Source organism: Lutjanus erythropterus, chromosome 2 (assembly GCF_056507025.1).
Source record: "Lutjanus erythropterus isolate fLutEry1 chromosome 2, fLutEry1.hap2, whole genome shotgun sequence".
Classification (NCBI taxonomy): domain Eukaryota; kingdom Metazoa; phylum Chordata; class Actinopteri; order Lutjaniformes; family Lutjanidae; genus Lutjanus; species Lutjanus erythropterus.
The window spans coordinates 34,763,556-34,790,606 of record NC_139318.1 but is presented as its reverse complement, the minus strand read 5'-3'; the positions used below and the strand labels follow the sequence as shown (position 1 = coordinate 34,790,606).

General features: G+C 39.2%; 1 protein-coding gene across 1 annotated transcript; it reads left to right on the top strand.

Moving 5' to 3' along the window:
* The first annotated feature begins 31 nt into the window (after nt 1–31).
* Nucleotides 32–26,006, top strand: ppp4r1l (protein phosphatase 4, regulatory subunit 1-like). The gene is made up of 20 exons (XM_084738054.1): nt 32–184; nt 2,806–2,850; nt 3,358–3,487; nt 5,699–5,805; nt 6,042–6,184; nt 6,375–6,521; nt 7,013–7,120; nt 8,050–8,115; nt 8,424–8,582; nt 9,293–9,417; nt 10,991–11,514; nt 11,604–11,959; nt 13,532–13,618; nt 13,779–13,964; nt 19,305–19,466; nt 19,689–19,789; nt 20,009–20,129; nt 21,605–21,739; nt 22,693–22,834; nt 23,902–26,006. Exons 1-20 carry the CDS (start codon nt 178–180, stop codon nt 24,045–24,047), a joined length of 2,997 nt encoding a protein of 998 aa, XP_084594180.1. The 5' UTR covers nt 32–177; the 3' UTR covers nt 24,048–26,006.
* Nucleotides 26,007–27,051: the final 1,045 nt, after the last annotated feature.

Here is a 27,051-nt window from a genome sequence, read left to right as displayed (position 1 = left end):
TTGTGCCCAAGCTGAGGAATCGGTTTAAGCTATTTGTTTAAAATATAATAAATCCGGTAAATTCTAGCATCAGGAAGTAGATTCAGGAAGTAGTTTGCTGCCGTGTTTGAGTGACAGCTGAGCGGTGGTGACAGCCCACACGGGACGGCAGCCCGCAGAGCCGAGCCGATACTCAAGATGGCAGGTAATGGCACTTTTTAAACACTGTTCTCTCTAATACTTTGACGCTGTTTTGGCACTTGTGCTACTGTATGGTGGTCTTCCGAGTCGAAATACATAAAATAGCTGTTCTTACTCTACTGCATTTGTGGTGTTCTCAGCTGAAGTGCTTGCTAAGGCGAGTCAAGTCAAGCGAAAGGGCTGGTCAAGCCGTGTTAGCAAACTTAGCACTGCTAGCCAGTTAGCTAACGAAAGATATCCAGGGGTATCGAAATGTATGACTTTGGCGCTACATTTAAAGATATAACTAATCAGTATGTGTAGATAATTTTTCAAATCACCACTCTCGTATGTAGTTAGACATTATCGCATGCCTACAGCCATGTTTATTATCGAAATGTTGTCATAGGAAAGGCTAGCGAGTTGACCTAGCTAACGTTAGCCTAGTTGCTAAAGTCATTTTCAGCCATAAGCTGCCCAAATCCTCCTTTATACCATAACAAAGGGGAGATGTTGTTCCTTGCCAACATGCTTTTCTGGGTTGTTGTTAAACCAGCCGGAACATGATTTACTCCACACTGTAAACACCACATTTAATGTGTCTTTTCGAGATAGCAGTTGTTTTTATATTTGGAGCACATTCCCTTGCTTGCCCAGCTGTAAACACTGGCATTAGCCGTCCCACCACATGCGTCTCCTTCTGGGTCCTCTTTCTGGGCTGTTCTTTTGACTACCATACTCTGTTATTGTCCTACATCTAGAGTTAGTTGGTAGTAACAACAAAACTCTAAAGCAAGTAATCTTGTAGTGTCTGTATGTCGCGTTCAAGTCATTGAAAATATCCTCTTTACCGCTACATGTAGAGATACGGGACATCTAAACGTTTCATATCTATAGTTAAATGTGTAGTTTATGTTTTTCACTCCTGGCTGCATGATAATGGGAAGCTAAACTGGAAGTGTCATTTTCAGTCAGCTACATTCTAAATTATTCTAGGTGAAATATGACTTCGGAAATGTTTAGTTCAGGCAACAAAATATGCTTTGAATTACTTGGTCAAATGTGAATGGATTGGTTGAGAAATTGGTGATGTATTTAAGAAATAAAATTAGATAGGCAGTAGACAATATATGTATGTTGTTCCTAGATTCTGGGTGAAATCCCTGTGTGGGATCCAGGAAAAACATCACATTGGACTGGATGACAAAGAAAAACACCCTATAGTTTTCAGTTACCTATTTGTGATTTAATCTAAAGGTACAGAAAATAATGGCAACTTAATTGATCTCATGCAGAGATACTGAGTCACAGCAGCAATTAATACAGGTACAGATGCATTGTGCAGATACGCCTAAGATAAGAGTACTATATGTATTGTGAGTTTCTATTATATTCACAATTAAAGGTACTAGATACTGCATACACCATACACAAATAACTATAAACTAGGGTTGCACAATATGGTAAAAAAAAAAGCCATTTTTTTAAAACAAGATATCGCAATTGTGATATGTTTCACAATTACTAGGAATTATAATTTTTGCATCACAATTTTTTCATCACTGAAAAACAAAAAAATTAATATATGATACTGTGACATTTGTAAGGGTCTGTACAAGGGGTGCACAATTAATTGCTATGTGATGAAAATCACAAAATGATCAAGTGAAATATCCAAATTGCAGAACCCTGCATGTTTCTGATGGAGAAAGAATGTGTGACAAAGTAATGAACTACTATAATGCTGCAGAGATGCCCTGACCTATAAATCTTGCTCTCCAAGTATAAGAAAACACGTTTGTATGTGACAGATGCCAACAAATGTCAAGCTTTCATGATTTTGATCATTTTGTCTACAGTGAAAATGGAAATTGTGACACAAAAAAGATCATCACCACAATCACATCGCAGCCAGAATTACAGTCAAAATAATATCAGTGTGAGGTTTTTACCAAATCATGCAGTCCTAGTCTGTGCCAAACAGATGTGTTTTCTTACATCTGGAGAGCAAGAATTGCTTGATATTTCTGCAACACTACAGTACATCATTATAATGCGTTTTTGTCACAGATATTACAGTTTTCGATAATATGTTGATTATGCATCCCCGCTGTAAACAAAACTATAAAGAATACTGAAATAGAAAACAAACAAATTAAGTGAAGAGAGATTTAAATAAAAAAAAAAATCAATTGCGCATGCTTGCAACAAGCGTAGAAAAGATACATAGATATGTAATAATGTAAAAGTACCAGAACTCTGAAATTGGAGCTTTTGTAGAAGTGCATGACTCCTAGATAATTGCTAGTTTATTGACTATGGATCTTTATGTGTGTGGGATCAGGGAAAACATTATGTTTATATTTACTGACGTGGGTTGATTTCTTCCTCTTACACGTCATGACACCAACAATGTCACGTACAAAGTTTCTGTTTTACAATGTGTTTAATCGGCGAGACAACAGTGATTTATTGTCAGTCTTGCTGAAGGAGACTTTGTCCCTTTCTAATAATTGGCAGCCTGAGAACCTTCCAACCCAGAGCTGCTTTCATTTTGTTGGGGGAGTGGTGTAAAGAGTGATGGCATGTTGATGACATGTTTGCCACCAAGGATTACCCCTGCCTCTAATTGCCTTATCCTTGCAGGTCTATCTTTATACTTTGAAGATGGCCATGACGATTTGGATGACTGTGAGTACTTTGGTTATTTTAATGTGTTAACAGAACCACATTAAACAACACCTGCATTAATGGATTGATTTCTTGCATGCATGTGGAGCTTTGTTTTCCCTCCCTTCAGCTGTAAGTGTCATGTTTACAGGCAACCCCATTCACCCATGTGAAATTTAAAGCTGTCAACAGTATTTCAAGGTTTTATGCCACGCTATTATTAGCTGTTATACAAACCAACAGCCCCTGTTGTCTGCATTAACCCGGGTGACGAAACATCGTTTAGATCCAACTGCAAACCCAGTGTGTATTTATGGATGGAAATTTAAATAGAATTTTCAGTTTGACTCAAACTTTTCTTCTTAATTCCTGACATTTAGCCTGACTCACTGTCTTCAGCATGGCACTGTGACTACTGTGGTGCATGTCAGTTCTCATTCAAGTGTTTTTGTAGGCATTAGCTGTGTGCTTCAGAGGTGGATCCACTGGTTGTGTGACTATTAAACGATCCTTATTTCCATCCCACAGTTGGATTTGATGACTATGGTTCAGAGTGCGACGGCATCCGCATCACAGCCTTCCTCGATGCCGGACAGGACAACCTAACTCCTCTCGGGAGGCTAGAGAAGTATGCCTTCAGTGAAAATGTCTTTAACAGGTAAGATGAGCTCTGTTGTCAAGCTGTTAACACAACGCTCTGAGAAAAAAAAAAACAACTGACAAAATGCAAAGTATCAGGCAGACAGTGGGATGTTCATGAGTAGTTTTTGGGTTATGATGATACATTGTCACTCTTTATGTGGTGAGATATAGAAGACTTTTTTTTTTAGTCTGATCTGCTGAAGCTTCGACCAGAATTCTGATTATTCTTCATTAGCATTATCTTCTGCTATTTCAGCTGTTGGTAGCTCGTTCTTATGTTTTGATGCACCAATTGTAAGATTCTGGGCTGAAACCACTGTTGAAAATAAGAATTTGGCTGATTGCCAACATTTTTTTTTGTTTGTTTTCCTTTTAAAATACAGGGAAACACAGAAATCTTATTTCTAAAAACATGGCATTCATTGCTCTCATACGCCATACCAGAGCTGTCCAGCCAGCAGCCTCTTCTCTGAAACACCAACTGGTATGCTAGCTAGTAGCTACCATTGTCAGAGTTGACTGCGAATCTCCAACACAACATTTAGTAAGCACAAAATAGATGTGACACAACTGATAAACAACGGCCACTGCAGTCAGTAAATGTTATCTTATCTGCAGATGGGCTGATGGCAGTCACAAGGTGTACATTAGCTGATGCCAATAAATTCATGCACCCCCCGTTGAAAGTAAAGCTATCTCTACAAAGCCTAGATTGTAGAAGTCACAAATGTATAGTTAGACATGAAAAATGTTTATGTTAAAAAATGTTAAAATTTACCTGTGGTTGTGTAGATTAGGGGCAAACAACTAGGGGAAATTTTATTAAAATCACAATATGATGTACTGCAATTTTCAAACTGCAGGGAGTGCAGTATTTGTTAGACGCAAAATGTGTGCCAGAATATTGTATAAATTAACTGTTGCCATGCTTCAGAGATGTCTTGGCCCACACGTAAGTCTGCAGACTTTGGTACAGATCCCTGCAGAAATCACACCATAATCATTTTAATGTGTTTTTTTTAATGAAAATGTGAATTAGGGAAAAAAAACTCTATATTGCAAATAATACCATATGGATATTATTAGACATTTTTTTAAAATTGTTCAGTCATAGTGTAGATATATCCTCATTTTCATTTGTGTCTAAGGCATTATGTGACCATGGGTTGGTCTAAACAACAAGGAAACATCTGCAACCTGGTGGAACTTAGTATCAAGGAAACATCTGGTAAATGACACAGAGGTGTCACTTCTTAAAAAAAAAAAAAAGATGAAAAAATCTAACCATATATTCAAATGGACTGTTCATCTCATTTTAAAGGAGTTTAACTCAAACTGTTCAGTAATAATTTAGCTTTTATATGAAATTAATTAAACTTTTATGTCTTTTGTTGTATTTGATGCTGTGTAAACAAGAAGATGTATCATTTATGATGTTAAAAGAAAGTTTGATTGCTAGATTGTTCACTTAATGTTGACTGATTCCACAGAAATCACTTTTAAAAAAGTTTTGTGGCTCAAGTATGTAAGGACATAATGTTACACATTATGCACGCTATTGTTACTTGATAGTCTTTCCTTCATATTGTCTAAATTATATTGAACAATGCCAAAATTGTATCATAAGCCTGACACTGGAAAATTTAGATGTGAAACTAACATATTGTCCAGTCATCACTAGATGTGTTTGTTTTTTCATAGTCATCTGGACGACAGTCTGCATTCCTGTGTATTTACTAATCACATACCTGCTTTAACTCTGTACTGCAGGAATGCCAAAAGACTTAATGTTGAGCCGTGTGTGGATGGTGTCTGTCTGAACAAGGCATTAGTTTGACAGTGCTACACCTAGATTTGTACTGTTTCCAACTGAAGACAAGTTTTGGTTTCTGTACATTTTTTGTGAGATTCATGATGTGTTTATTGATGCAATAACAAAACCCTGCCAGTGCATTTTGAAGCCCTAAAAATCTGCTTTTTGATTAGTTTAAAACAGCGCCTGTGCAATCATTTAATACTGCCCTGTTGTCCTCAGACGTGTTTAGTTTCTGTCCTCATGCTTTTCATGCTCAGCTTTGCAGGGTTCAGGCCCTCCTGTCATTTCCAAGTACATGTGTGTGTAATGTACTTGACAGCGCTGTCAGTGCTGCGTGTTACGCTGTGCGCATTCAGCACTCGTAGGTATTGGCAGGCAGTCTACTAACTTGATGCTCCTGTTGCTTTCTAGGCAGATCGTGGCTCGTGGGCTGCTTGATGTGCTTCGAGAGTTCAGTGACAATGAAAATGACTTTATCAGTGTCATGGAGACAGTTGCCAGAATGTCAGAAGATGGAGGTAGATGCATTTTCCTTTTCATATATTTAGTTGTCATGTTTTCCGTAGATAATTCTGCGCTTTTTGACTGTGATTTCTTTGCCTTTTCTTTCTGTTTTTCTTAAGTTTCTTTCCTTAAATGCAATTTAACCCTGTCAGAATTTAATCTTTTGATGGTTGCAAGCACATGACACTTGTTGTACTGTAATGCACACATGTATTGTCTGTACGTTAATCTTGTACTTGTAACTACTCAGAGCCCACAGTACGAGCTGAACTGATGGAGCAGGTCCCCAATATTGCCATGTTCTTACATGAGAGTCGGCCCAACTTCCCAGCGGCTTTCTCAAGATATTTGGTGCCCATTGTAGTCCGATACCTCACGGACCCAAATAACCAGGTAGGTTTTAAAATTACCACTTTTCTAGCTGATATTTTCTTTACAATAAAAGCTGAATTACTACTGGTCAAGAAGGCCAAGCAGCACATTTTTGTTTGGTGTTCATTGAGATGAAAATAGGATCACTGGTCAGAATCATTTACCACAAGAGTTTTATAACTGTTTTTTAATTTCCTGTCCTCTTTTCCAGGTGCGGAAGACAAGCCAGGCAGCGCTGCTTGTTCTGTTGGAGCAGGGCCTCATCTCTAAAACTGATATGGAGAACAAAGTTTGTCCAGTTCTGCTTGAACTCACAGAACCCAGCAGTGATGATGACTACAAAATTGAAGCAGTTGCTGTAAGAAGCCAGTCTTTTTTTTTTTTTTTTAAGCAAGAGATTTAATAAAAAATGGTCTGTTATTTATTATCATGGAAATAAGGATTATAAGCCTGAATCAAATTTAGCTGAAAGTCATGTGGTACAAGACAACCTGCTTTTAAACTACATAGTATGGTTGGTTGATCAGCTATTAAATCAGTACAAGGGCAGTGCCAGCAGAGAGGCACAGTGGGTTTTTTTTATGACTTTACTGTTATCAGAGTTGTAACCAGTCCAGTATAAAATAAAAAAGCAAAAAAAAAAACCTCAGCAAATTGGAGGAGGGATGATGAGGGAAAATGCAATTATTGCTTGAAAAGTTTTTTTTTTGATTTGCTGTAGCATCGGCATTGGGTTTTTTAAAGACACGTTTGCAAAGCCTTGTTCTATAGTTCTATAGTTCTTTACATTGTATTTAAGTGTTAATAACCTGCTCCTCATAGTAACTCTCTACATATGTCCTCTGACAGATCATGTGTAAAGTTGTCACCATGTTGAGCAAAGACACAGTGGAGCATCTATTGCTGCCACGTTTCTGTGACCTGTGCAGTGACGCCAGACTCTTTCAAGTTCGCAAGGTAACAACCTCCCAACCACTTTCATCTCCCACAAATGTCAAGAAACAGTCTGAGATTACTTCTGACCTACGAGATATTTTGTGTCTGCAGGCACAACAGGCCAAACAGTTATTTGTGATATAGTTTAATTGTGTTTCATTGGGATAAATTCAATAACACTCTCCGTCAGCCTTAATTCTGTTTTGCGCATCACCTCAGCCTACACTACTCAGTTGTTTTCTCTGAGGAATGTTAATTCTCTGGCTGTAACTGGTGCCAGTTGGGGAATGGTATTTAAGAGTTGCAAAGGTGGTCAAACATTGTGAATATTTTTTGAGTTCTTTTGTGATTGCCTTTGTTTAATTCTCCTGTTCTCTGAAGCTAAGTTCATACATTTTTCTGGCAGCTTCTGCCCAGAAATCAAAATAAGAAAACAAATCCAATTTTCAGACATACTGTCTCTCTGATGGCTCATTGTATAAAATAAGAGAGTCCCACAGATGGTCTGTTTATCAAATTTATTTTAATGATCTGAGAACTTACTTACTGGTAAAATGTTATAAGTAGTGTGGTGTTTATGGTATTAATACATGCTTAAATTGAATGTTATGTAAGAGTATATTGTTGTTTTTTTCCCTTTTTATATAAAAATTGAATTCACATGGTCATGAAAAAAATGCTAACTATCCTTAGGACATCTCACAAAAATGAACGCAAATGTAGTGGTAAAGTTTTGCAGGAACACTGAAGGATCAAGAGATCTAGTAACCTGGTGCAACTATATAATTATGATATTATTAGAAGTATTAATATCCATATTAATCTTACCTGAATTGCCACCTGTTTGAGACATGATGTGAATCTGTCTGATGATTAAAATAAAACATTTATTGTTTTTTGGCACTTAACTTCGCTTTGTTGTTTATTATTGTTTGCATTCTGTATTACAGGTCTGTGCAGCCAATTTTGGAGAGTTTTGTTCTATTGTAGGTCAGGAGGCAACAGAAAAACTACTGGTGAGAAGCTCCACGACTTCTTTTTTCCTTTGACTGAAAAATTCAAAACCACATTAACATCTTTGTTATGTAACAAGGAAGTTTAACCTGGGTGTGAATTCCCTGAGGGAAGTGTTGTAACAGTACATCAAGTCAGTGTATGTAGTGTGACTGCAGTGTAGTGAAAGTGCTGACTTTACTGTAAATCACATTTTGTTTCCATTAATAGGTCAAAAGTTTCTTTGCATCACTGCTGTTGACAAAACCCTTCACAGATCAATCAGTCAATATTAGTTTTAGGTTATACTGACATCTTTGTTCTCACGCAGATGCCCAAGTTCTTCGACCTGTGCTCAGACAGTCTGTGGGGCATCAGGAAAGCCTGTGCTGAGTGCTTCATGATGGTCTCCAATTCCACCTCTCCAGAGGTGCGACGTGCAAAATTGTCCCCCCTGTTCATCAGCCTCATCAGTGACCAGTCTCGCTGGGTAAGACACACACAGAGGAAAAACTAATTCACACACTTGCAGAAATTGCAAGAACATTTATGTGTAACTTCCTCTGTACTATGATGAAAATGGAGCAGTTCTTGCTCAGATGTAGAAGCGTTTTGTCTTCACCGCTGTGCGTATCTTCTTGTTCCTAATTTTGAGCTGTGACTCATCTTCATTTAGATTACAATTCTTTGTTTTGTTTTTGTCGTAATATTCACTAAAATGTTAAAATGAGAAACCAGGCAACTGATGAGAAATGAAGAATTTTAAGTATATTTTCAAATTGTGTGCAAAAATGATTATCAAAGGGGCTTGAAAAATGTCGGTGTTTTGTTCTTAAAGGGTCAGCAGGCTAAGGCCAGATCTGTACTTTATAGATCCATGTGGGTCCACATGACGCACTTTTTGCCACCTACTCATGTCCTTGAGGATCCACATGGAGCTCAAAATTTATGGCAGTGTGGACAGTTTGCATCGAGGAACATGTGCGATCTTGTCTGTGTATGCAGGCACCCGTTGTGCTATAAACAGAACTGCATGCTGCCCTGACTGTCCCTGTCTGTGCAGTATTTTGGACTGTGCCTCAAGCAAATGCTCCTGTTGAGGTTAAGATTCTGAGCAAATGAAGATGAGCTTTAGAGTTAAGAAAAATCTTGTCTCTTGTTATGATGAAACTAACAGATTGGTCTCTGCCACTTTTTCAGGTGCGACAGGCTGCCTTTCAGTCTCTGGGTCGTTTCATCTCCACCTTTGCCAATCCCTCCAGCACAGGCCTTCACTTCAGAGAGGATGGTGCTCTATTAGAGGTCCCCAGGTGTACACTGGACAGGTAAGACCACCTGACTTTCATTATCACTGCTACTACTAACACTTTGTTCTAGGGGTCGACTGATATGTATTTGTTTCAGGGCAGATACCGATTATTTAGATCAAGGAACCTGATGAACTGGTGGTTATAACGTAGGCATCAATTACTGTGTACACTGGTGATGTTGCTTTCCAGTACTGAAGCATGAGAAATGGAGAAACCAGCCAGACTGAGATGCATCCAATTTGAATAGCATTTCAATACCACCTCCAAACGTGGCTTGGATTCAATTTGCAAAAATCACATTTAATGTGTGTGTTTTTTGCTGTCTAGACTTTCTAAAAATTAATCTGGATACATTCTCGGTTTGCCAAAAACAAGTTTGGACTAGCAGTTTAAAAAAGACCGAACTGTACAGCTATCGGTTTACCGTGTGCCTCTTTTCAGTTTGTTCAAATAATACCGGAATACATATTCGGATTTTGTTTATCTTTTTTGTGTCTAGTAGGACAAAGTTAGCAGAAATTGTATTGTTATTTCATCTACTGAATATTTATGTTCATGTTCAGTAATTAAGACCTGCTGTGGCACTAAACAAAAATCAGATTGTGTTGGGGCAGTGTTGCATCAGTGGTCTGAATCATGTTCGTAACTGCTGGGTGCGATCAGGTCAGACCAGTTTTTTCTTTTGTTTAAAGGTTTATCTGCAGAGAGGACTTGTGGCTGACATATTTTCCCTGAATCCTTTTACCTAGAAAAGCCATGTTACCTTTATAAAGGGGCTTTGTAGAGCTTGAAATGTACTCTTTAATTACTTCGGTTAGCACTTTGTTTGACCGTTTTTGATCAAAGGTTTAAGGTTCGTTCCTGCTCAGAACTCAACAATGTTGAGGTTATTCTGTTTTCAAGAGAAGGATCTATTTGAGTGTTCGGTACATTTCCTTTAATTCATATTGGAGATGCACCAATACACTTTTTTCAGTTCTAATTTTGATACCTGAATACAAGTTGCTGTATTGCTTTTCTATGTGCTTTTCTGTGTTTTGATAGTAAAAAATTGCTAAACTAAGGAAATTATGAGTAAGCCAACTGTTACCAGCTCAGCTCAGTTGCAGACTGTGTCATGTTACGTGACGGCTGGTTCATGATCAGGCGAAAGCTCCACCTGTACATCTAACTCATAGAATTCTTGGAGACAACATAATGTATTTTTGAACTGTTTAATTACTAATTGATCAATGTCTGCTACAACATTTTGGCTATGGGTTTAAGATTGCTTTACTGTATATTTATGATTCATTAAAACATCAGTGTATTGAATCTGGATTGGTGCTTGGATCTGTGACATCAGTCCGATATCGACTCAGAATTATGTCAGTATAGGCACCCAATATTGGATCGGAAAGTTTTTCCTCTTAGTGCTTGCTCTCAGTGGGAACAGTTGGGTTTATAAAGAGTACGGTCTAGACCTGCTCTTTTGAAAAAGTGCCTTGAGTTAACTTTGTTATGGTTTGGCATTGTCATGATTTATACAAATAAAACTGAATTGAAATGAACTCTATTTCCTTTATATTTTTCACTCCTCTCATTTCAGTGACTGCTCTCTAAACTCTCTGAATTGCTCGGACATCAGCGGCTGCCACACAGAAAGAACCATCGCTCACACACCTCCCAATCAGGACGGCCGTGCCACACCGTCCCCGGAGCACGTGTCGACGGCTGACAGCGAGGAAATGCACAGCTTTGAAGACAACCACACCTCTGTTCCCAGAGAGATGCATGGCGGCTTCACCCACATGACCTCGAACAGCAGCGCCAGCCCCACAACCACAAACAACGCTAAGAACACAAAAGAAAACGAGCACACAGATGAGAACTTTAACTCTTTCCACTACTGGAGATCTCCGTTACCAGACATCAGCGGGGAACTGGAGATGCTAAGTTGTCAAACATCAGCGGAAGTGACAGAGAAGGAGGAAAAGAAAGAAGAAAAGGAGGAGGAGGAACCGGAAGAAAACTGTCCTGATTCCAAGCCCAGCCCTGGAAAAGCTACCAGCGACCAAATCCAGAAGGTCTTGGACTGTTTGCAACCGCACATGGATGACCCCGATGTGCAAGGTGGGTATACAGAGCCAGAATATGTATGTTTAGCCTTTTAGCAATATATTTTGACATTTAGGCTGAGCTGTGTTTGCATCTACCTCCAGCTCAAGTCCAGGTGTTGTCAGCAGCTCTGAAGGCAGCACAGCTCGACAGTCCAGCAGACGACAGCCCGACAGACGACAGCCCAACTGAACTGCAGCCAGAGGAGGAGCAGCAGCAGCAGCAGCAGCAGCAGCCTGAGAGCATCAGCGATAGCCCGTCTGTGGAGACCAAATCTGTGGAGGTTCAGTCGGAGAGTGAAGAGAATCCCACAGAAGAGGAGCAAACAGTGGAAACTTCCCCGGCCCTGGAGTCGAGCCCTGTCCAGGAGCAAGGAGACGAAGAGACACAGACTGAGCCCCTGGAGGACCATGAGGACCTGGGTGACCAGGAGGAGTCTCCTCCCGATTCCCCTGTTCTAGTACGAAACAGTTCAGACCTTTACAGTGTGTTAAATCAGCTGCTGTATATTAAATGGCTGAACAGATACTCAGTAACTGCATAAAACTGGACCTACTGGAGCCGGATTTATACTTTAGACTTAAGGGGTTAACAGAAGTTATGCAATAGATGCCAGCGTAGGTTTTGAGTTATACCACAGGGGCCTCATTACAGAAAAAAAAATCTCAACTGCTTGTCCTATTTTAGGTTTCAAATATGGGAAAGATCTTATTTGCCTATTAGAGAAGCATTTCCAAAACTCGTTGCTGCAGAGCTGCAACAGTTAATTGATGAATCAGTGGAAAGAAAATTTGTTGCCAACTGCTTGCTATGGCTGATTTATTGTTTACTTCTTAAATGTGAGGATTTGCTGCTTTTCTTTGTCATTAATGATAATAAATGAAGAATCGTTGGGTTTTGAACTGTTTGTTGGACAAAAGAAGCAATTTTAAGACATCACTTTGGACTATTGGAAGTTGCGATGAGCATGAAAATAATTGCCAGTTTAAGCAATAATGAAACTTATCATTAGTTGTAGCACTTAACTTAAGAAATCCCAATCTTATTAGTTCTGTAAACTTGAAATTCTTCAGTCTGTAGCAGCTAATTCCTGCCCTAAGAAAAGGTAGGCTTTTTTCCTAATTGCAGTCAGGAATCATGTTTCTATAGCTCAACACAAATCCTAAATGTCATCCTAAACAGAGATGAGATAGGATCTCAGACTTTTTATAACAAGGCTCAGATTTCTCTCAGAAGTGTTTAACAGTAAAAACTTATCAGGACTGTGTGGGTGTGTTTTGATCAAATTTGACTGACAGTGGGTTGGCATCGCAAGCAAATAAACAACTGTCATAAGATTTTGATTTAGACCTGAATCCTGATGGCTGCACTGAAATATGTGACGTCAGCTATTTTCCAAACTGCACCTCGCCCACTTCAAACCAGTGGAAAGAGAGGACAAGACGACAAATACTGAAATCTCGCTTGTAAACTTGCCAATACTGTTCTTATTTTGGCAGAAAATTATGTTTTTGTAGGACGCCATCACTCAGAGTAAGAAGCTGATTTACTTTGTGATATGGGGCCCGTGTTGGGCCATGTAGTGCTTCAACTAATGATTATTTTCATTGTCAATTAAATTATTGTATATTGTTGTATATTTTCCTAATTACTCAATTAGTTGTTTGGTCCATAATATATCAGAAAATGGTGAAAGATGTTGACCAGTGTTTCTGAAGTCCAAGATGACATCCTCAATTTTCTTGTTTTGTCCACAACCCAAAAATATTCAATTTACTGTCCTACAGCAGTAAAGAAACCAGGAAATATTCACATTTCAGAAGCTTAAATCAGAGAATTTTGACCTTTTTTCTTAAAAAAAATGCAAACTAAGGCTCAGTAGTTACATGATAACCCCTCAAAACACACCTATAAATCCAATATTTGTGCATCTCTGGAAATTTCAAAAGAGTGATGAGATATTTTAATGCTTTTAATGTGCAGTGTGTTTGCTATTTCTCTAATTGTGTGGGTGGATTTGTATGTTCATCAGGAGTCTGAGCTAATTGAGAGTGTGGAGGAGGAGGGGAAGGACGACTCTGCTCACAGCCCAGTGCCTGAGGATAAGCCTAAGATCCAGGTCAGTCAGCATTTCTATCATATATCCCCCCTCCAAGTATTGATCAGAGCCTTACAGCTGGTATTGATTGGCACAAACATGGATTATTAAATACCTTCTCCATGTGCACCCCTGCTCCTCCTTGATCATCAAACTCTTTAATTTCTTGCTCTCTCTGCAGAATGTCATCCCTCAGCAGCTGTTGGATCAGTACCTGTCTATGACTGACCCAGCCAGGGCTCAGACGGTGGATACAGAGATCGCCAAACACTGTGCCTTCAGCCTGCCGGGTGTCGCGCTCACTCTGGGACGACAGAACTGGCACTGCCTCAAGGACACATATGAAACCCTCGCTACTGATGTGCAGGTAGGCAGGGAAATGGGAAATGATGAGACTAATATGGGATAAGTTACACTCTGATAGTATGATTTCTGGATGTAAAGCTCAATTTAAAATATTTTAGCTCAAGAATAAGTTGAGATTTTTTTCCCTTATGTGCTCTAGTTCAGAATCTGGTCAATGTGAAGTAGAGGAAACTGCCCACAGTGTTGTAACAGAGGGATATTTTGTTGAAAAATCAAAGCCAGAACACAAAAAATGCACAAACAGCTGTGGTAGCAGAGGTTTGTGCTTTACAGATGGCCCTGTCGTGCGTTATAGATAATTATGTATTTCACTAATCAATGTCAGATTTTCTTTTAAAGTAAAGTAATGGCATTTTGAATCGATGATGATTAGGGGAGTCACGGTTCTCCAAATCCACGATTGGATTTGACTTTCAATTTTAAGGTCACATTTAATTTGATTTTTTTATTTCCCCAACAAATTTTTATTATTTTTAGAACAAAGGGCTCACAGTGTATCATGTGAAGACATAATTATTACAATCTGTCAGCCCTAAAAGTAACTTATAATAACATGCAGTGTTTAAATATAACAGTAAAAAATATTATTGAAGGGGGGGGGGGGGTCAGTAGTATTGATAGTGATAGTATCACTAACTCTCATCGATACAGAGTGGTAAAAAATGATTTAAGAAATATTAGGTAATATTTTATGTGGTACTAGGCATAATTAACCTCCACTCACACGAAGGGTATTGCCTTTTCAACAGAGAACGTTTGTTTGAGCTCAGGTGGTAAATAATCTAGGACAGGATTCCAAATTTTAACAAGTGGCCCCTCATTATCCCCATGTACTGCACTTATCCACTTATCCTTTCATGGGGCAAAACACCGAAAATCTCCCTGTGACAGAGTGTTCCTGTGGGTGGGGTGTCTTTAACCCATTTCAACAGGATGCATTTATGAGCATGGAGCAAAAGTTTGTCCTACTTTTTGTAGTGATTATGGGAGAATGCTACTTCTTTAGAGGGCAAACCCAGTATGAATAGCCCTGGATCCTTCTTTATTTCAGTCTTAAAGACCCTGCTCAGTTCTCGAGTTATGTGACTGCAGTACTTAGCAATCCGATTGCACCCACAGACGTAGTGGAAATGAGTCCGAAGATTCATTTTACACTTATGGCAAATGGGAGAGATGGTTCAAAATATTTTGTGGAGGTTAACAGGAGTTATGTAGAGCCTATGTAATATTTTATATTGAGTCTGTTGCAAGTGAAGGTTGATTGCACCAGATGTACTGCCTCCCCCCAATTTTAATTTGTTTGTTTTTATTAAAACATTTTTAAGCACTGATAGCTGTGCCATCATTAAATTGTGGAGTCTTGATTTGTAAAGATCAACAGCTCATTGTTTTTTATGCCCTGACAACTGTCATTTACATTTTCAAATCTTTCAATAAGATAACAGCTGGTAAGTTAACAGTGTTGTCTTTGACAGATTCTTTAATTTCGGTGATTGAAATTGATCCATTTTTAATTTAACATTGAAATTGTGACACCTCTAAAGATGATAAAGATATGTTTCAGTTTTTACCTCTCTTCTTGGCTTTCTGTTTGAGGTTCCACGAAATCTAAAACATCTGCTTCAGACTTGTTCTGTGATTGCTTTATCAAATTACACAGATCTAAATAAGCTTTATTGGCATGAATGTTATAATCACATTGTTGCCAAAGTTAAATTACATATCATTGAATAATTACATGTTGCTCAAGAAAACAAAATAGATAAAATAAATACTCCAACGGTACAGTTCATTACAACAAAAATATTTAAACAATGATTGAACAAAGTAGAGTGAAGAAGATGCATGTGTTTCCTCTTTGGTTATGGCAATGATAGACACATTTTGCTGCCAAGAGTTTTTTTCGCTGTTTCCTCCAGAGATGCACGGAGGTTTGCCGTCACTGAGTGTGTTTACATGTGTGTTTGTGTCCTGGTTTTGAGCCTTATCCTGTTTTTGATTGTAATCGGGACATCGTGTTTACAGTACATGAAAGATGAAAAAGCCTGGTTATTAATATCCCTGTTTACAACATCATGACAGTAACCAAGTTTCTGATCGTCTGCCTGTAGGTGTGTCTTGATTTCTTAACATCTCAGCCACAACAACATGTTTCAGAAACCAGAGGGCTGTACTATGAAGCGAGATTAATGGGTTAGCAAGGTATGTTGAGTCTAAAACCAGGATTTTCAGTGTCACGAAGGTGGCTCTCTTTTAGCCCGGCTAGATCACCATGATAACTTATGCTAAACTCAGCATTAAGACCGCATTTAGTCGATCAGTCATTTTCTAACAGCATTCTTTTTCTCCTGCTTTATTTGCAGCAACAATGTTGCTTTTTGCCGTAATGTATTTTGTATGTTTTCCACAGCTCTTAATTATAACAACTTGATGATTTTGACTTAAGTAAGTGGCTCGCGATCGCTTCACTTCATGCAGAAGAAGAGTCAAATGACACGACAAACACCCATTTTATGTGAGCGCGCAGAGTCTGAACACGAAAGCCTGGATTAACAAAGCAAGTTGATAATCCACCATCGTGATACCCATTATCTCTGATTGTGGTTTTAGGCTTTGTCGATCCAGATCATGCAAAGAAAGCCTGGCTGTGTTGAGCTTGCTTCATAGTACACCCCTCTGGAGAGGGTGTTTACATACTACAGTATCCTGGTAGTTGATCAGGTGGAATATCCAGGTTTCTGAAACCAGGATAAGCTGCTCAGATCAAAATTAGAATACAAAAAACAGATCATAACCAGAATACTAGAGTGCATGCAAACACACTTCTTGTTGTGTGGTTGAGTATTTCTGGACATGGAAGAAATTAATTTTGGAATACTGGGAGAGTGAGAGTGAGTGAAAGTCCTTTCTAAAAACTTAGTATAGTAAAGTATCTCATGAGATCAATTTATTTGATGTTATTGAGCCTGTTGGGGCAAGATACTACACTGATATCAGTATACATACCCAACATCTTAATTTGTTGTCATACATAATTTATTTAATATCAGCAGTGTATTTTAGCACATGGTAGTTATATTTTCCAGTATGAGTTGATGTCAATTTGAGAATTCGTCCACATATAAGCCTTGTCACTGTTACAGCCGTGTCAGCAGAACAAGAGTACAAGGAGCGAATATAAATCGATGACAGCAAAAAATGTTTAAGAAAGCATCTCTGATTGCAGTTACAGTTAAATAAACAACTTTTTAGGTTGTGGTTTTACAAGCTCATCCAGAAAGTGATGAGACGACCATGAGGCCCTGCACTTGTGAGAAATATCAAGTTTTTAGGTTCTCCTCTCCACTGTGTCAACAGTGAGAACACAGCCTGTTGGCAGTCATGTTTTAGACTATATATCAGCTATAGTGCTGCCACACAGAGTTAGTGTATAGCTGCATTTGAGGGAGAAAGAACATTTGAGCTTATGTTGTGTTTTGGTAGTTTTATTCTCTCAGGAATTTCTTGTTTGACTCTGTAGAACTGGTAAGTGTACAGTACTCTGTAGAACAGTATTGTGTTGTCCTGATGTTCCTCAGTGTTTGTTCGATTCTCGTCTCAACCTGACTTATGGATCACAGTTTCCAAATTGTGTAATCCATCAGACTTGTATGCCTTCGAGCTTATCTACTCATTTTATCAATATTGGCACTTTTTTCTGACAATTGCACATTGCAAAACACTGGTGTCAAACTGATGCTTCTGTGCTGCAGGAAACTTGCAACAAGGAGGAGTCATGGCAGTGCTGTCGTACTGTCAGTAAAATTATAATTTTAAGCAATAGTAGGAAGCAGTATGCCGAAACATCTTTCTACACAATATGAGCTTAAATTCCCAGAATGCCATGTGTTTATCTGTTGCTTCACAACAGAGTAGCATGTCAGTTTTTGAGTGAGAATATCCCATTATAATAACACTGGCACTACATGGACAGACTTAGCAGTGTTTTTTTCTTGGACTAAATGAAAACAAATGCTGAAAGGTGACCTGTGTAGGTTATTTGTTTGGTCACACAAAAGTGATCACAAATCAATAAGGGAAAGGAAAAGAATTGGAGAATTGATAATGACACTGGTGTCAGTAAAATCTTAGCAATTTCCATACCTAGTCTCAGGACTAGGTAACTGAAGAGACTCCTCTCAGTGTGTTCCTTCTGGTTTTTTAAAGCTCAGTAGTGAAGTGAGAGAAAGTCACTTGTTTTGAGATGCTGCCAGGGTTTCTCTCAGCCATCCATAGCAACGTGCTTGATTTTCTTCTTCTTCTTTTTTTTTTTTTTTTAAATGTCCTTGGCTTGACTTGAGTAACAGCACTCGTTGTACCAATACATTGCTTGAGGACATGAGAAAGAGAGGGAAATGTACGAGGGGGAAACGTTGCTTCACTTCAAAGCAGCGGAGAGAGAGGGACAGAGAGTGTGACAGCACTCAGTCACGCTGTTGCTCATTACTTCATCGCAGTACTGAATGTCACTGTTATCATGACAACCTCACACTGTGGACTCAGAGCAGGCACTGGAAGGCTTCAGATAGATGGCTTTTGATTTCTCAGTATCATTTTTGTTCACAGTCTCCCTGCATTATCAGTAAATTTAAATCATATTGTGGTCATTTTTATGGATGTTCTGATTGGATTATAGGGGCTGATCACCTGTTTATTGGAAACAGTATCAGCTGGTACCAATCATGGGTCTATTTGAAACTTATTGTGTAGCAATATTTATTAATTTAACTAAAATAATGACAACACCTTGAACATTATTACAGAGGTTCTTGGGGACTTCATCTACAAAGAGATGGTTGAGTTTGCTGATAACAATTTGATAAGAAGTTTTTTTGTTTGTTTCTTTCATAGAATTTTTAAAATCTGCCCATGTAGAAATGAGTGGGATGCTGTGACGATTTTAGCATCTTATTATTACGCATGTTGTTGTGAAAGAACTTGAAAGTAATGACAGATGTAGGCTGACGTATTTCTACCAGGGAAAATAAGAAAATAATAGAATCTTACCCATTTTAAACGACCTCTGTGGTAGTTGGAGTATAGATTTCTGAGTTTATGAGGTGCACTTAAACGCACCCTAAAGTCACTGTCCCTGTGTGACAGCAGAGGACAGAAGCAGCGCGCCCGTAATGACACCAAAATACGCTAGAGACCATCAGTCTAAACATTTAAAATGAATATTGCCTGATTGATCAGGTCACTCTTAGTTGTTTTCCTATTTAAGAAGCGACCTAAGAGACTCATGTTTGTGGCTGGAGTTGTAATCCTTTTGTTTCTTTTCCTCCTACCATCACATTCTCAGTGGAAGGTGCGGCGGACGCTGGCTTTCTCTATCCATGAGCTTGCAGTTATTCTGGGAGACCAGCTGACAGCCGCTGACCTGGTGCCCATCTTCAACGGTTTCCTCAAAGACCTGGATGAGGTCCGCATTGGCGTGCTCAAACACCTCTACGACTTCCTCAAGGTGAGATTACACATTTATATGTACTGCTGAACCAAGTCAGATGAGTAAATTTATACTGTCTGAAACTTACTAGTCTGCTGTAATGCTCAGCTTAGGATGTTACATTTCAGCAGTACTGTTGTTGTAATAGATGACTGTTTTGCAGCGTTTTTGATTTCCCATTTGGATCAGTTGCTTTACAGGTTGTAATAAATGAGCTGGTTCATTTGTGTCTTGTTGCAGCTGCTGCACGCGGACAAGAGGAGAGAATATCTGTACCAGCTGCAGGAGTTCATGGTGACGGACAACAGTCGCAACTGGAGATTCAGATACGAGCTCGCAGAGTACGTCTCCTTTTTCTCTCCTAATTAGGCTCACATTTGAACTGACTCTCTTATCCAGAATGGCTTTCGAACTGTGTCTTGCTCTTAGACACTATGATAATATGATAAAACACTCAAAATTGCAGTTCATTTAATTTTGGTAATTTGTATGTATTGTATTGTAGAGGGAAGTATAACCATCATGTCTTTGTGACTGAATCTCTCTCTGTCCCCATCCAGGCAGTTGATCTTGATCATCGAGTTGTACAGCCACTACGACGTGTATGACTACCTCAGACAGATAGCGCTCACACTCTGCTCTGACAAAGTGTCGGAGGTCAGGTGGATCTCGTACAAACTGGTAAGTGCGCAGTACTGAATCTGAAAAGTTTTTGCCTGTTGGAGGGAACATCTGGTGAGAATGAACATTGGTGACGTGTAACAGATGGTTAGGTCAGCAGAAACACTGGAAAATTAAAGACAAAACGGGAAGTGAGTCACACTGATGGATGATGTTCAGTGTTGTGTGTTTGTGATACAGTAATGCTTGGAGAATAGTTATGTAGTCACTTATTCCTTGGTCATATTAGATGACCTTTAATGTTGTCAGATGTAATTGGGAATCCTGGAGTTGTTGTTGTTTTGAACGCTACATGACTGATCAGTGACACACTGCAAGATGTTTCACCAGGAGGAATGCCTGACGAGCCTGTCTGGTCTCAGAACTACGTTTTGTCACAAAAACACACAAAGGATTTAGGATTATTACTGAAGTATTAGTGTGCAGCATGTTACAGCTAGTTTTAACTACTTTATGTAAGGGATACTGCTTTGTAGTGTGTTATAAATATTAAAATGATTTTATTATTTTAAAAATGATTTTATTGCTCCTTCAGAGTCTATGATCAGAACTGCGTCCATAGCAACAGTTTCTTATTCATAGCAATAGTCTTCTTTTCAGTGTTCAACACAGTCTTGTAATACAGCTTCATAACAATTACTATTACTTTATAATTACTTTTTACACATTTTCTTCATTTGTGATTTCTGGCTGTTGCTCCGGTGCTCTTTCGTCTGTCCTTCTCTGCCTTTCCTCCTTGACTCTGCTCTCATTGGCTGTGGCTCGTTGCTGACCTGTCTAAAACACGGCGGGCATGGGGCATTGACCCGCTCTCGAATTGTGTCTTTGAACTGTTGTTGCTGGAAGTGTACGCTGATTTGCCTACCAATTTCTTATTCGTCGAAGGAATAGTTTGAGATTTTGGGAAATCCTCTTATTGCATTTCTTGCCAAGAAAAACTCACTAATTAACACATTAAATGGCAGGACTGGAAGTTACCACAAGCCTCCAAGAAATAGTGTGGCATATGACCAAGTGTAAAAAAAAAAAAAAACCTGTTGCACTTAAAGAAAACAAGTTAACTGAACTTGAACTGTAGAGGAAAGTGCATTTTTGTGTCTTTCCAAGCTAGCTGTTTGTCTCTGTTTCCAGTCTTTATGCTAAGCTAAGCTAACTGACTGATATCTGTCCACTCAGTATGAAGCTAGGAGGAACTGATCTTCTCATGTAATACTCAGCAAGAAAACTTTTTTCCCAAAATGTTGAACTTTAAACCCACATGGCACTGTGACGTTTTCAGGCTATGCAGCAAACATGGCTACTATAACTATCTGTAACTTCATGGACAAGTCTAATGTCTTTATACAGATTTTACATATATAATTTTACATATTTTTAACAATTTCAAACAGGCTTTTTCAGCATTTTTTTTTTTCAGATTACCTCCCGTTTATAGCCCTGTTTTTTAAGTGTGTCATTGCCTCTTGTGTTCTCAGGTTGTAGAGATCCTCCAGAAGCTGTATGCATGTGGAGCCGATGATCTGGGCCTGAACTTCATCAACGAGCTCACCGTCAGGTTCTGCCACTGTCCCAAGTGGGTGGGAAGGCAGGCCTTCGCCTTCATCTGCCAGGTCTGTACAGCTCATCCCACATTACTTGAAAGGATATGGAGTGAACAGCAGTTCATGCATTGTCTCTTTTCCTGTTTTTCAACTCCATGGATGACCTGTTTCAGTGTAGACAACAAAATTGCAAATTAAATATTATTATTAAATATTATTTTTAAGGTTTAATGTTCTGCATTTAAGGCATTCTTATGTAAAGATGAAAATGTACGTCCACTTGGACTCAAAGATGAACTGATCAGATGTTGGTGGTCAAAGCTCAGAGTCACCTCTCAAAAGACATTTTTGGCCATAAGTCAAAAATACAGGACAAAGGGAAGTGATAACATGTTGTAGTCAAAACTACTGTGCTCTTAGGTTGAGTGTGTGTGTGTGTGTGTGTGTGTGTGTGTGTGTGTGTGTGTGTGTGTGTGTGAGCAATTTTAATTCCTTTCCAGTAACATCCTTATTTAAACTATTGTAGTCTGACATGAGCTCATTGATTTTTGATAACGAACTGTTTGTCGTTGCACCATGTGATGAAGCTGTTTTATCAGTCCTCTGTAATCCTCTGTAAAAATAGTTTCCAAGTGAAGACGGCATGTTTCTAACAGGAAGTTATTCACTACATGTACAGACATGGATGTGAAATGCAACTGGTTGGTGGAGACAGACAGCTCTGAGGTGGTAGTTCTAGTTCATGTAATGTATATGTTCGAAAACCTGATGACAGATAAGAGCATGACTAACTCAGTATTACTTCAATGCTATAGTGGGAAAGTATTTCTTTATGAGCCTGTTTGTCTGCTCCTGTCCGATTAGATGGCTTTGATGCGTTGTTTCTGCTGGATCTTGTGACAAAGGATTATCCTCACAAATGCTTGTTGATTCTCCTCTTCATGTGTTGTTCGGGAGCTGTCTCTTAATACCGGTCTGTCTGTGTGACGGTGTGTTTTAATGTGTCCTTGTATTTTCTGTAGGCCATAGTGGAGGAGGACTGCATGCCCATGGAGCAGTTCAGCCAGCACCTCCTGCCCAGCCTGCTCAGCCTCTCCTCAGACCCTGTGGCCAATGTCCGCGTGCTGGTAGCCAAGGCTCTACGACAGAGCGTCATGGAGAAAGGTAGAATACAAACACACTAAATTATTGAAAGTTGCCTTTTAAGGAAAAGGTTGACGATTACATTACACATGTTCTCATACCAATTTGTTTAATCTTTTTCACTCCTCCCATCCCTACTATACATTTATTGTTTGTAATTTTAGGGAGCAACACGTCTTTTAGGGGAGATAGCAGATTGTGGTATGGGACACTGATCAAATTGAGATGCAGCTGAGCACTTGGTGTCAAGTTTTTTTTTTTTTTTTTAGTCATAAATAAATAAAATTTGAGTGAGGAGCCTATTCAAATTGTTAAAGTTTAGAGTGTGTAAGTGTTTAGAACATCTCCATTCCCAAGCTCTGTCATGTCTCAGAAGTTGTTGCAGCAGTTTTTTTTAGTTGAAACCATTAATTATACTGATTTAGTGCACATTTCAACCATTTTTACCTCTCAAGAATTGGTCAAAAATCCCTCCAGAATACCACATTAAGACACCAAGACCTTGAAGAACACCACAGAAAAATCTATGTGGTGATTTGGAATCAAAAGTTCTGACATTTTGTAGTTTTCTGTGTTTTTTGGCGATTAAATGGTACCAGCACCTCTGTTCTGGGAATTACTCGGAAACCCCATTATTCTGAATATTCCACAAAAAGCCATCCGTCCTCTGAATTCCCCAGTTTTGTGGTTGTGAAGTTTCATGAGGCTGTGATTATCCTGGAGATCACTGTAGGTCATGTAGTGTCATACTCACTTCATGCAATTCCAGTACTCTTTGGGCTCTTTTCCACTATATAACCTCTGGTTCTTGAACTGGTTCCATTCAAAATCCTTCTAACTTTGGTGCTATTTAGTGAACAACCCCAAATTTCCATCAGTTTTGAATGGAATCATTTTAAGGATTTTCATCACCACAGTGCACAGCAACCAGTAGAATATGACACCCCCACTTTGTCCCAAGGAAAACATGCAATCTTTTTTATCAGCTAGTTTTTCAGTCGCCTAAATTTAGGCCCAAGCCTGCTAAATTTTTAGAAAAGAGTGTAGCTGAAGATGTTTGCTCACTGAATCTTGTGTTTCGTGTGCAGCATACTTCAAGGAACCTGGCTGTGCCTACTCTGATGAACTAGAAGAGACCGTGATGGCTCTGCAGTCTGACAAGGACCGGGACGTCCGCTTCTTCGCCAGCCTGGACCCCAACAAAGGCTTGATGGACACAGCTCCCTTGATTTAGCCTCAGCTCCTGAGACCCAGTACAGCCCACCTGCCTGTCTACCTACCTGTCTGTCTGACTGACGCACAGTCGGCGTAACCTGCAACACCAGCACCCGACCAGATCCCCGACCTCTCGCCTGCTGGGCAGACCTGCACCAACGACCACTTGAGAATTATGTCAGATGTTCAGTATGAAAGCGTGAGCATGCTCAAACACGAACGCCGTCTCTGGTTGGGCTCTTCACAGCGCACAGTGCATTCACAACACAAAATGCAAACTTCTCAGAGTTTCCAGAAAATGAGCAGGACTCAGAGATCAGCTGCACCACTTCTGTGGGGGCTGAACTTCCCCCTCCACCCTCCTCCTCCACACTAACACTGACTCGATCCTTCCCCCAAATCACAGACTTGTAAAGCTACGACGGGCTCTCTCTCTTCTCCAAAGCTAATTGTAAGCTTGATGTTAAAATTGCTGAATTGATTTTTTTGTTTTTCTTAATGCTTCTTTTTGTGGATTTCTTAACGAACAAGCAGGCGAGGCCTGCCTGACTCTGACGTGTGCACTAACTCAGGGGGACTCATCTGAACCTAAACAGCATTACTAGCTTATTACACGATAAGCAGCAGCAGCAGCTCCTGGATCCCTGGTGAAGAAACAACTCCAGCTGTCTGAGCAACAGACAAACAGCCAAACCAAGTAGCTCTGCTGGTGTCTCTCACCTCATTTCCTCCTCCTCAATGCCTCTGTCGTCTCAGATGCTACTTTTTTTGTCTTCTGAGATGTCCTCTGGGTTATTGTCTGTTTCTCTTCACTCTTTTTCTCTACATTTCTCCAACTGGTCTTCATGGGGCCGATGAAACCACTACTACTGCACAGAAGGAACCGCGATTCTGCCACTCAGCGTAATCAAAACCATATCTTTTTGAAAACAACACCTAAATAAACTGTTTGCCCTTCCCTCCCTCCCCCCCTTTGTGTCTGTTTACCAAAAATGTGACACAATGCGTCTCCCCAATGGCAGGAGACTTAATGAAATACCTCTGTGTGGACATGACTGGCCAGTGTGTCGTACATGTGGAGGGACATCAAACAGGCTCTGAATGTCCTCGACGGGTGATTCTGTCTGAGCGATTCTGTGGTGTTGACTTGAAACATCTTAAGGGCTCATGATGAAGTGACACAGGGTGACGTAAAGAGGAAGAAAGCAAGCACACTGTTGGAATATGCATGTCCCCCCCCCAACCCCTCCCCTCGTCATACCTTGCCCCTTGTGTATAGTCTATTCCAGTTCCTTAAGGTTGACCTCCTGATGTTGAATTATGTGACCATGGTAGCTTTCAGTGGATCTGACTGACCAGTTGTACAGTAGGATATAGGAATGGCTGTGTTATGAAACTGAAAGATCATAATTTCCCTGTCTTGGTGGAATGAATTTAAAGTATGAGGTTTCTCAAACTCTTTTGTACAGCTTAAACCTGTGGAGAACAGTATGTGTTTATGGAACCAAGGCCAGTGTAGTCGGGTGTGTGAATATTGGGAGCAGCCACCAAGTCACTTTTTGTAGTCTCTTTTTGAGCTTGTTGGTTTTTCCCTCTGTTGTAAATGGTAACCCCTCATTTTTTTTTTTTTTTTTTTTTTGAACATAGACATAACTTGAGAACTTAAGCTGATTGTGGTGTGTGCTGTGCATCTCAAGTCTTTCTTCCTTCGAAAGGAGAGCTCACTGCGGTAATGGCGGTGTCTACTCATCTCGTCTGTCTGCGATTTTGTGTCCATCTCATTTTTTATGTAGTAGAACAGTTAATATATACATTTTATGAAAATTATTTTTCTTTTCAATTATGCACCACTGTTCAAAGATTTTATATCCTAACTTTACAAAATTTACAACCTTTGTAATATTCAATGGTTTCTTTTAAAAAGACATTTTATGTAATGTTATTTTTAGTATTCTGTAATTAAAATGATGAAAATTAATATGCTGTGCTTAGTTTTGTTTTGGACATTACAGTCTCATTTACATGGTTTTTTTTAGACAGTATCATGTTTTAGATGGAATCTGTATTAATTAATGAAATAGAAAAATACATTCAGTTATGCAGTAGATTTTAGAACGTGACTGACTATTCAAGGGAGAGCAGGGTGCAGTATTTTAAAAGTAACATTGTTTAAATGCCATAATCTATACACTATAACATAATATATATGTTTGTAAACCAGTAACTGTTTTACATTAGATTTGCTGTCATTTAGGATCGGAGAAACATGCTGACATTCAGAAAAGATGATGGTAACAGGAAACTGGAGCAAATGTTTACAGCAGGATGCATGAGAGTTACAGTGCAGGGCTTCAAACTAACTTTATTCATCAGCAGTCACACTGACAGACAGGGCTGCCTGCAGATGTGTCTGCAGCCACTGTTTGTCCACCAGCCTCGTGAGCGCGGACACGGGCCGATGCCAGTTATTTCTTGATGCCAGATAATCGGCATAACTTCATGATGGAGAACGCTGTGTTTTATCATTTAAGTTATGACTGCGTATAAAGTAAACCCTTGTGTAGCTGTCTTATCTGTGGCAAACATTTCAATTAATAAAACACTGTAGTGTTGAGGCAGATGAGAGAGAGACAAAAACAAATATGCAATTCAGTGATTTCAGGGACAAAATATTTTAATTGGGCTAAATCACTGAGTTTTCCTTTCCTCTAGAGCTGTAACCAAATACAAAATTGGCAGTAATTTTGATAATTAAATGTTTTTCACTCTTTAAGCAAAATTTGAAAATACTACAGCTCTTCTCCAATGTAAGGATTTGCAGTTTTCCTGTTTTACATAATTTGCAAACTGAGTTTCTTTCTATTTTGAGCTGTTGCTTGATATTTTACAGACCAAACGACTAAGAAAGTCATTGGCTGATTCATCAAGAGGACTGTACAATATGGTAAAACTCATACTGGGATCATTTTTGATTGATTTTGCGATATGCTTCATGAGTAGTGGGAATTATGATTTTTGCATCA

Coding starts and splice junctions, on each gene's coding strand:
- ppp4r1l (XM_084738054.1), top strand. Junction 2,851..3,357: donor CCATGACGATTTGGATGACT/GTGAGTACTTTG, acceptor TCCATCCCACAG/TTGGATTTGATGACTATGGT. Junction 13,965..19,304: donor CCCTCGCTACTGATGTGCAG/GTAGGCAGGGAA, acceptor TCACATTCTCAG/TGGAAGGTGCGGCGGACGCT.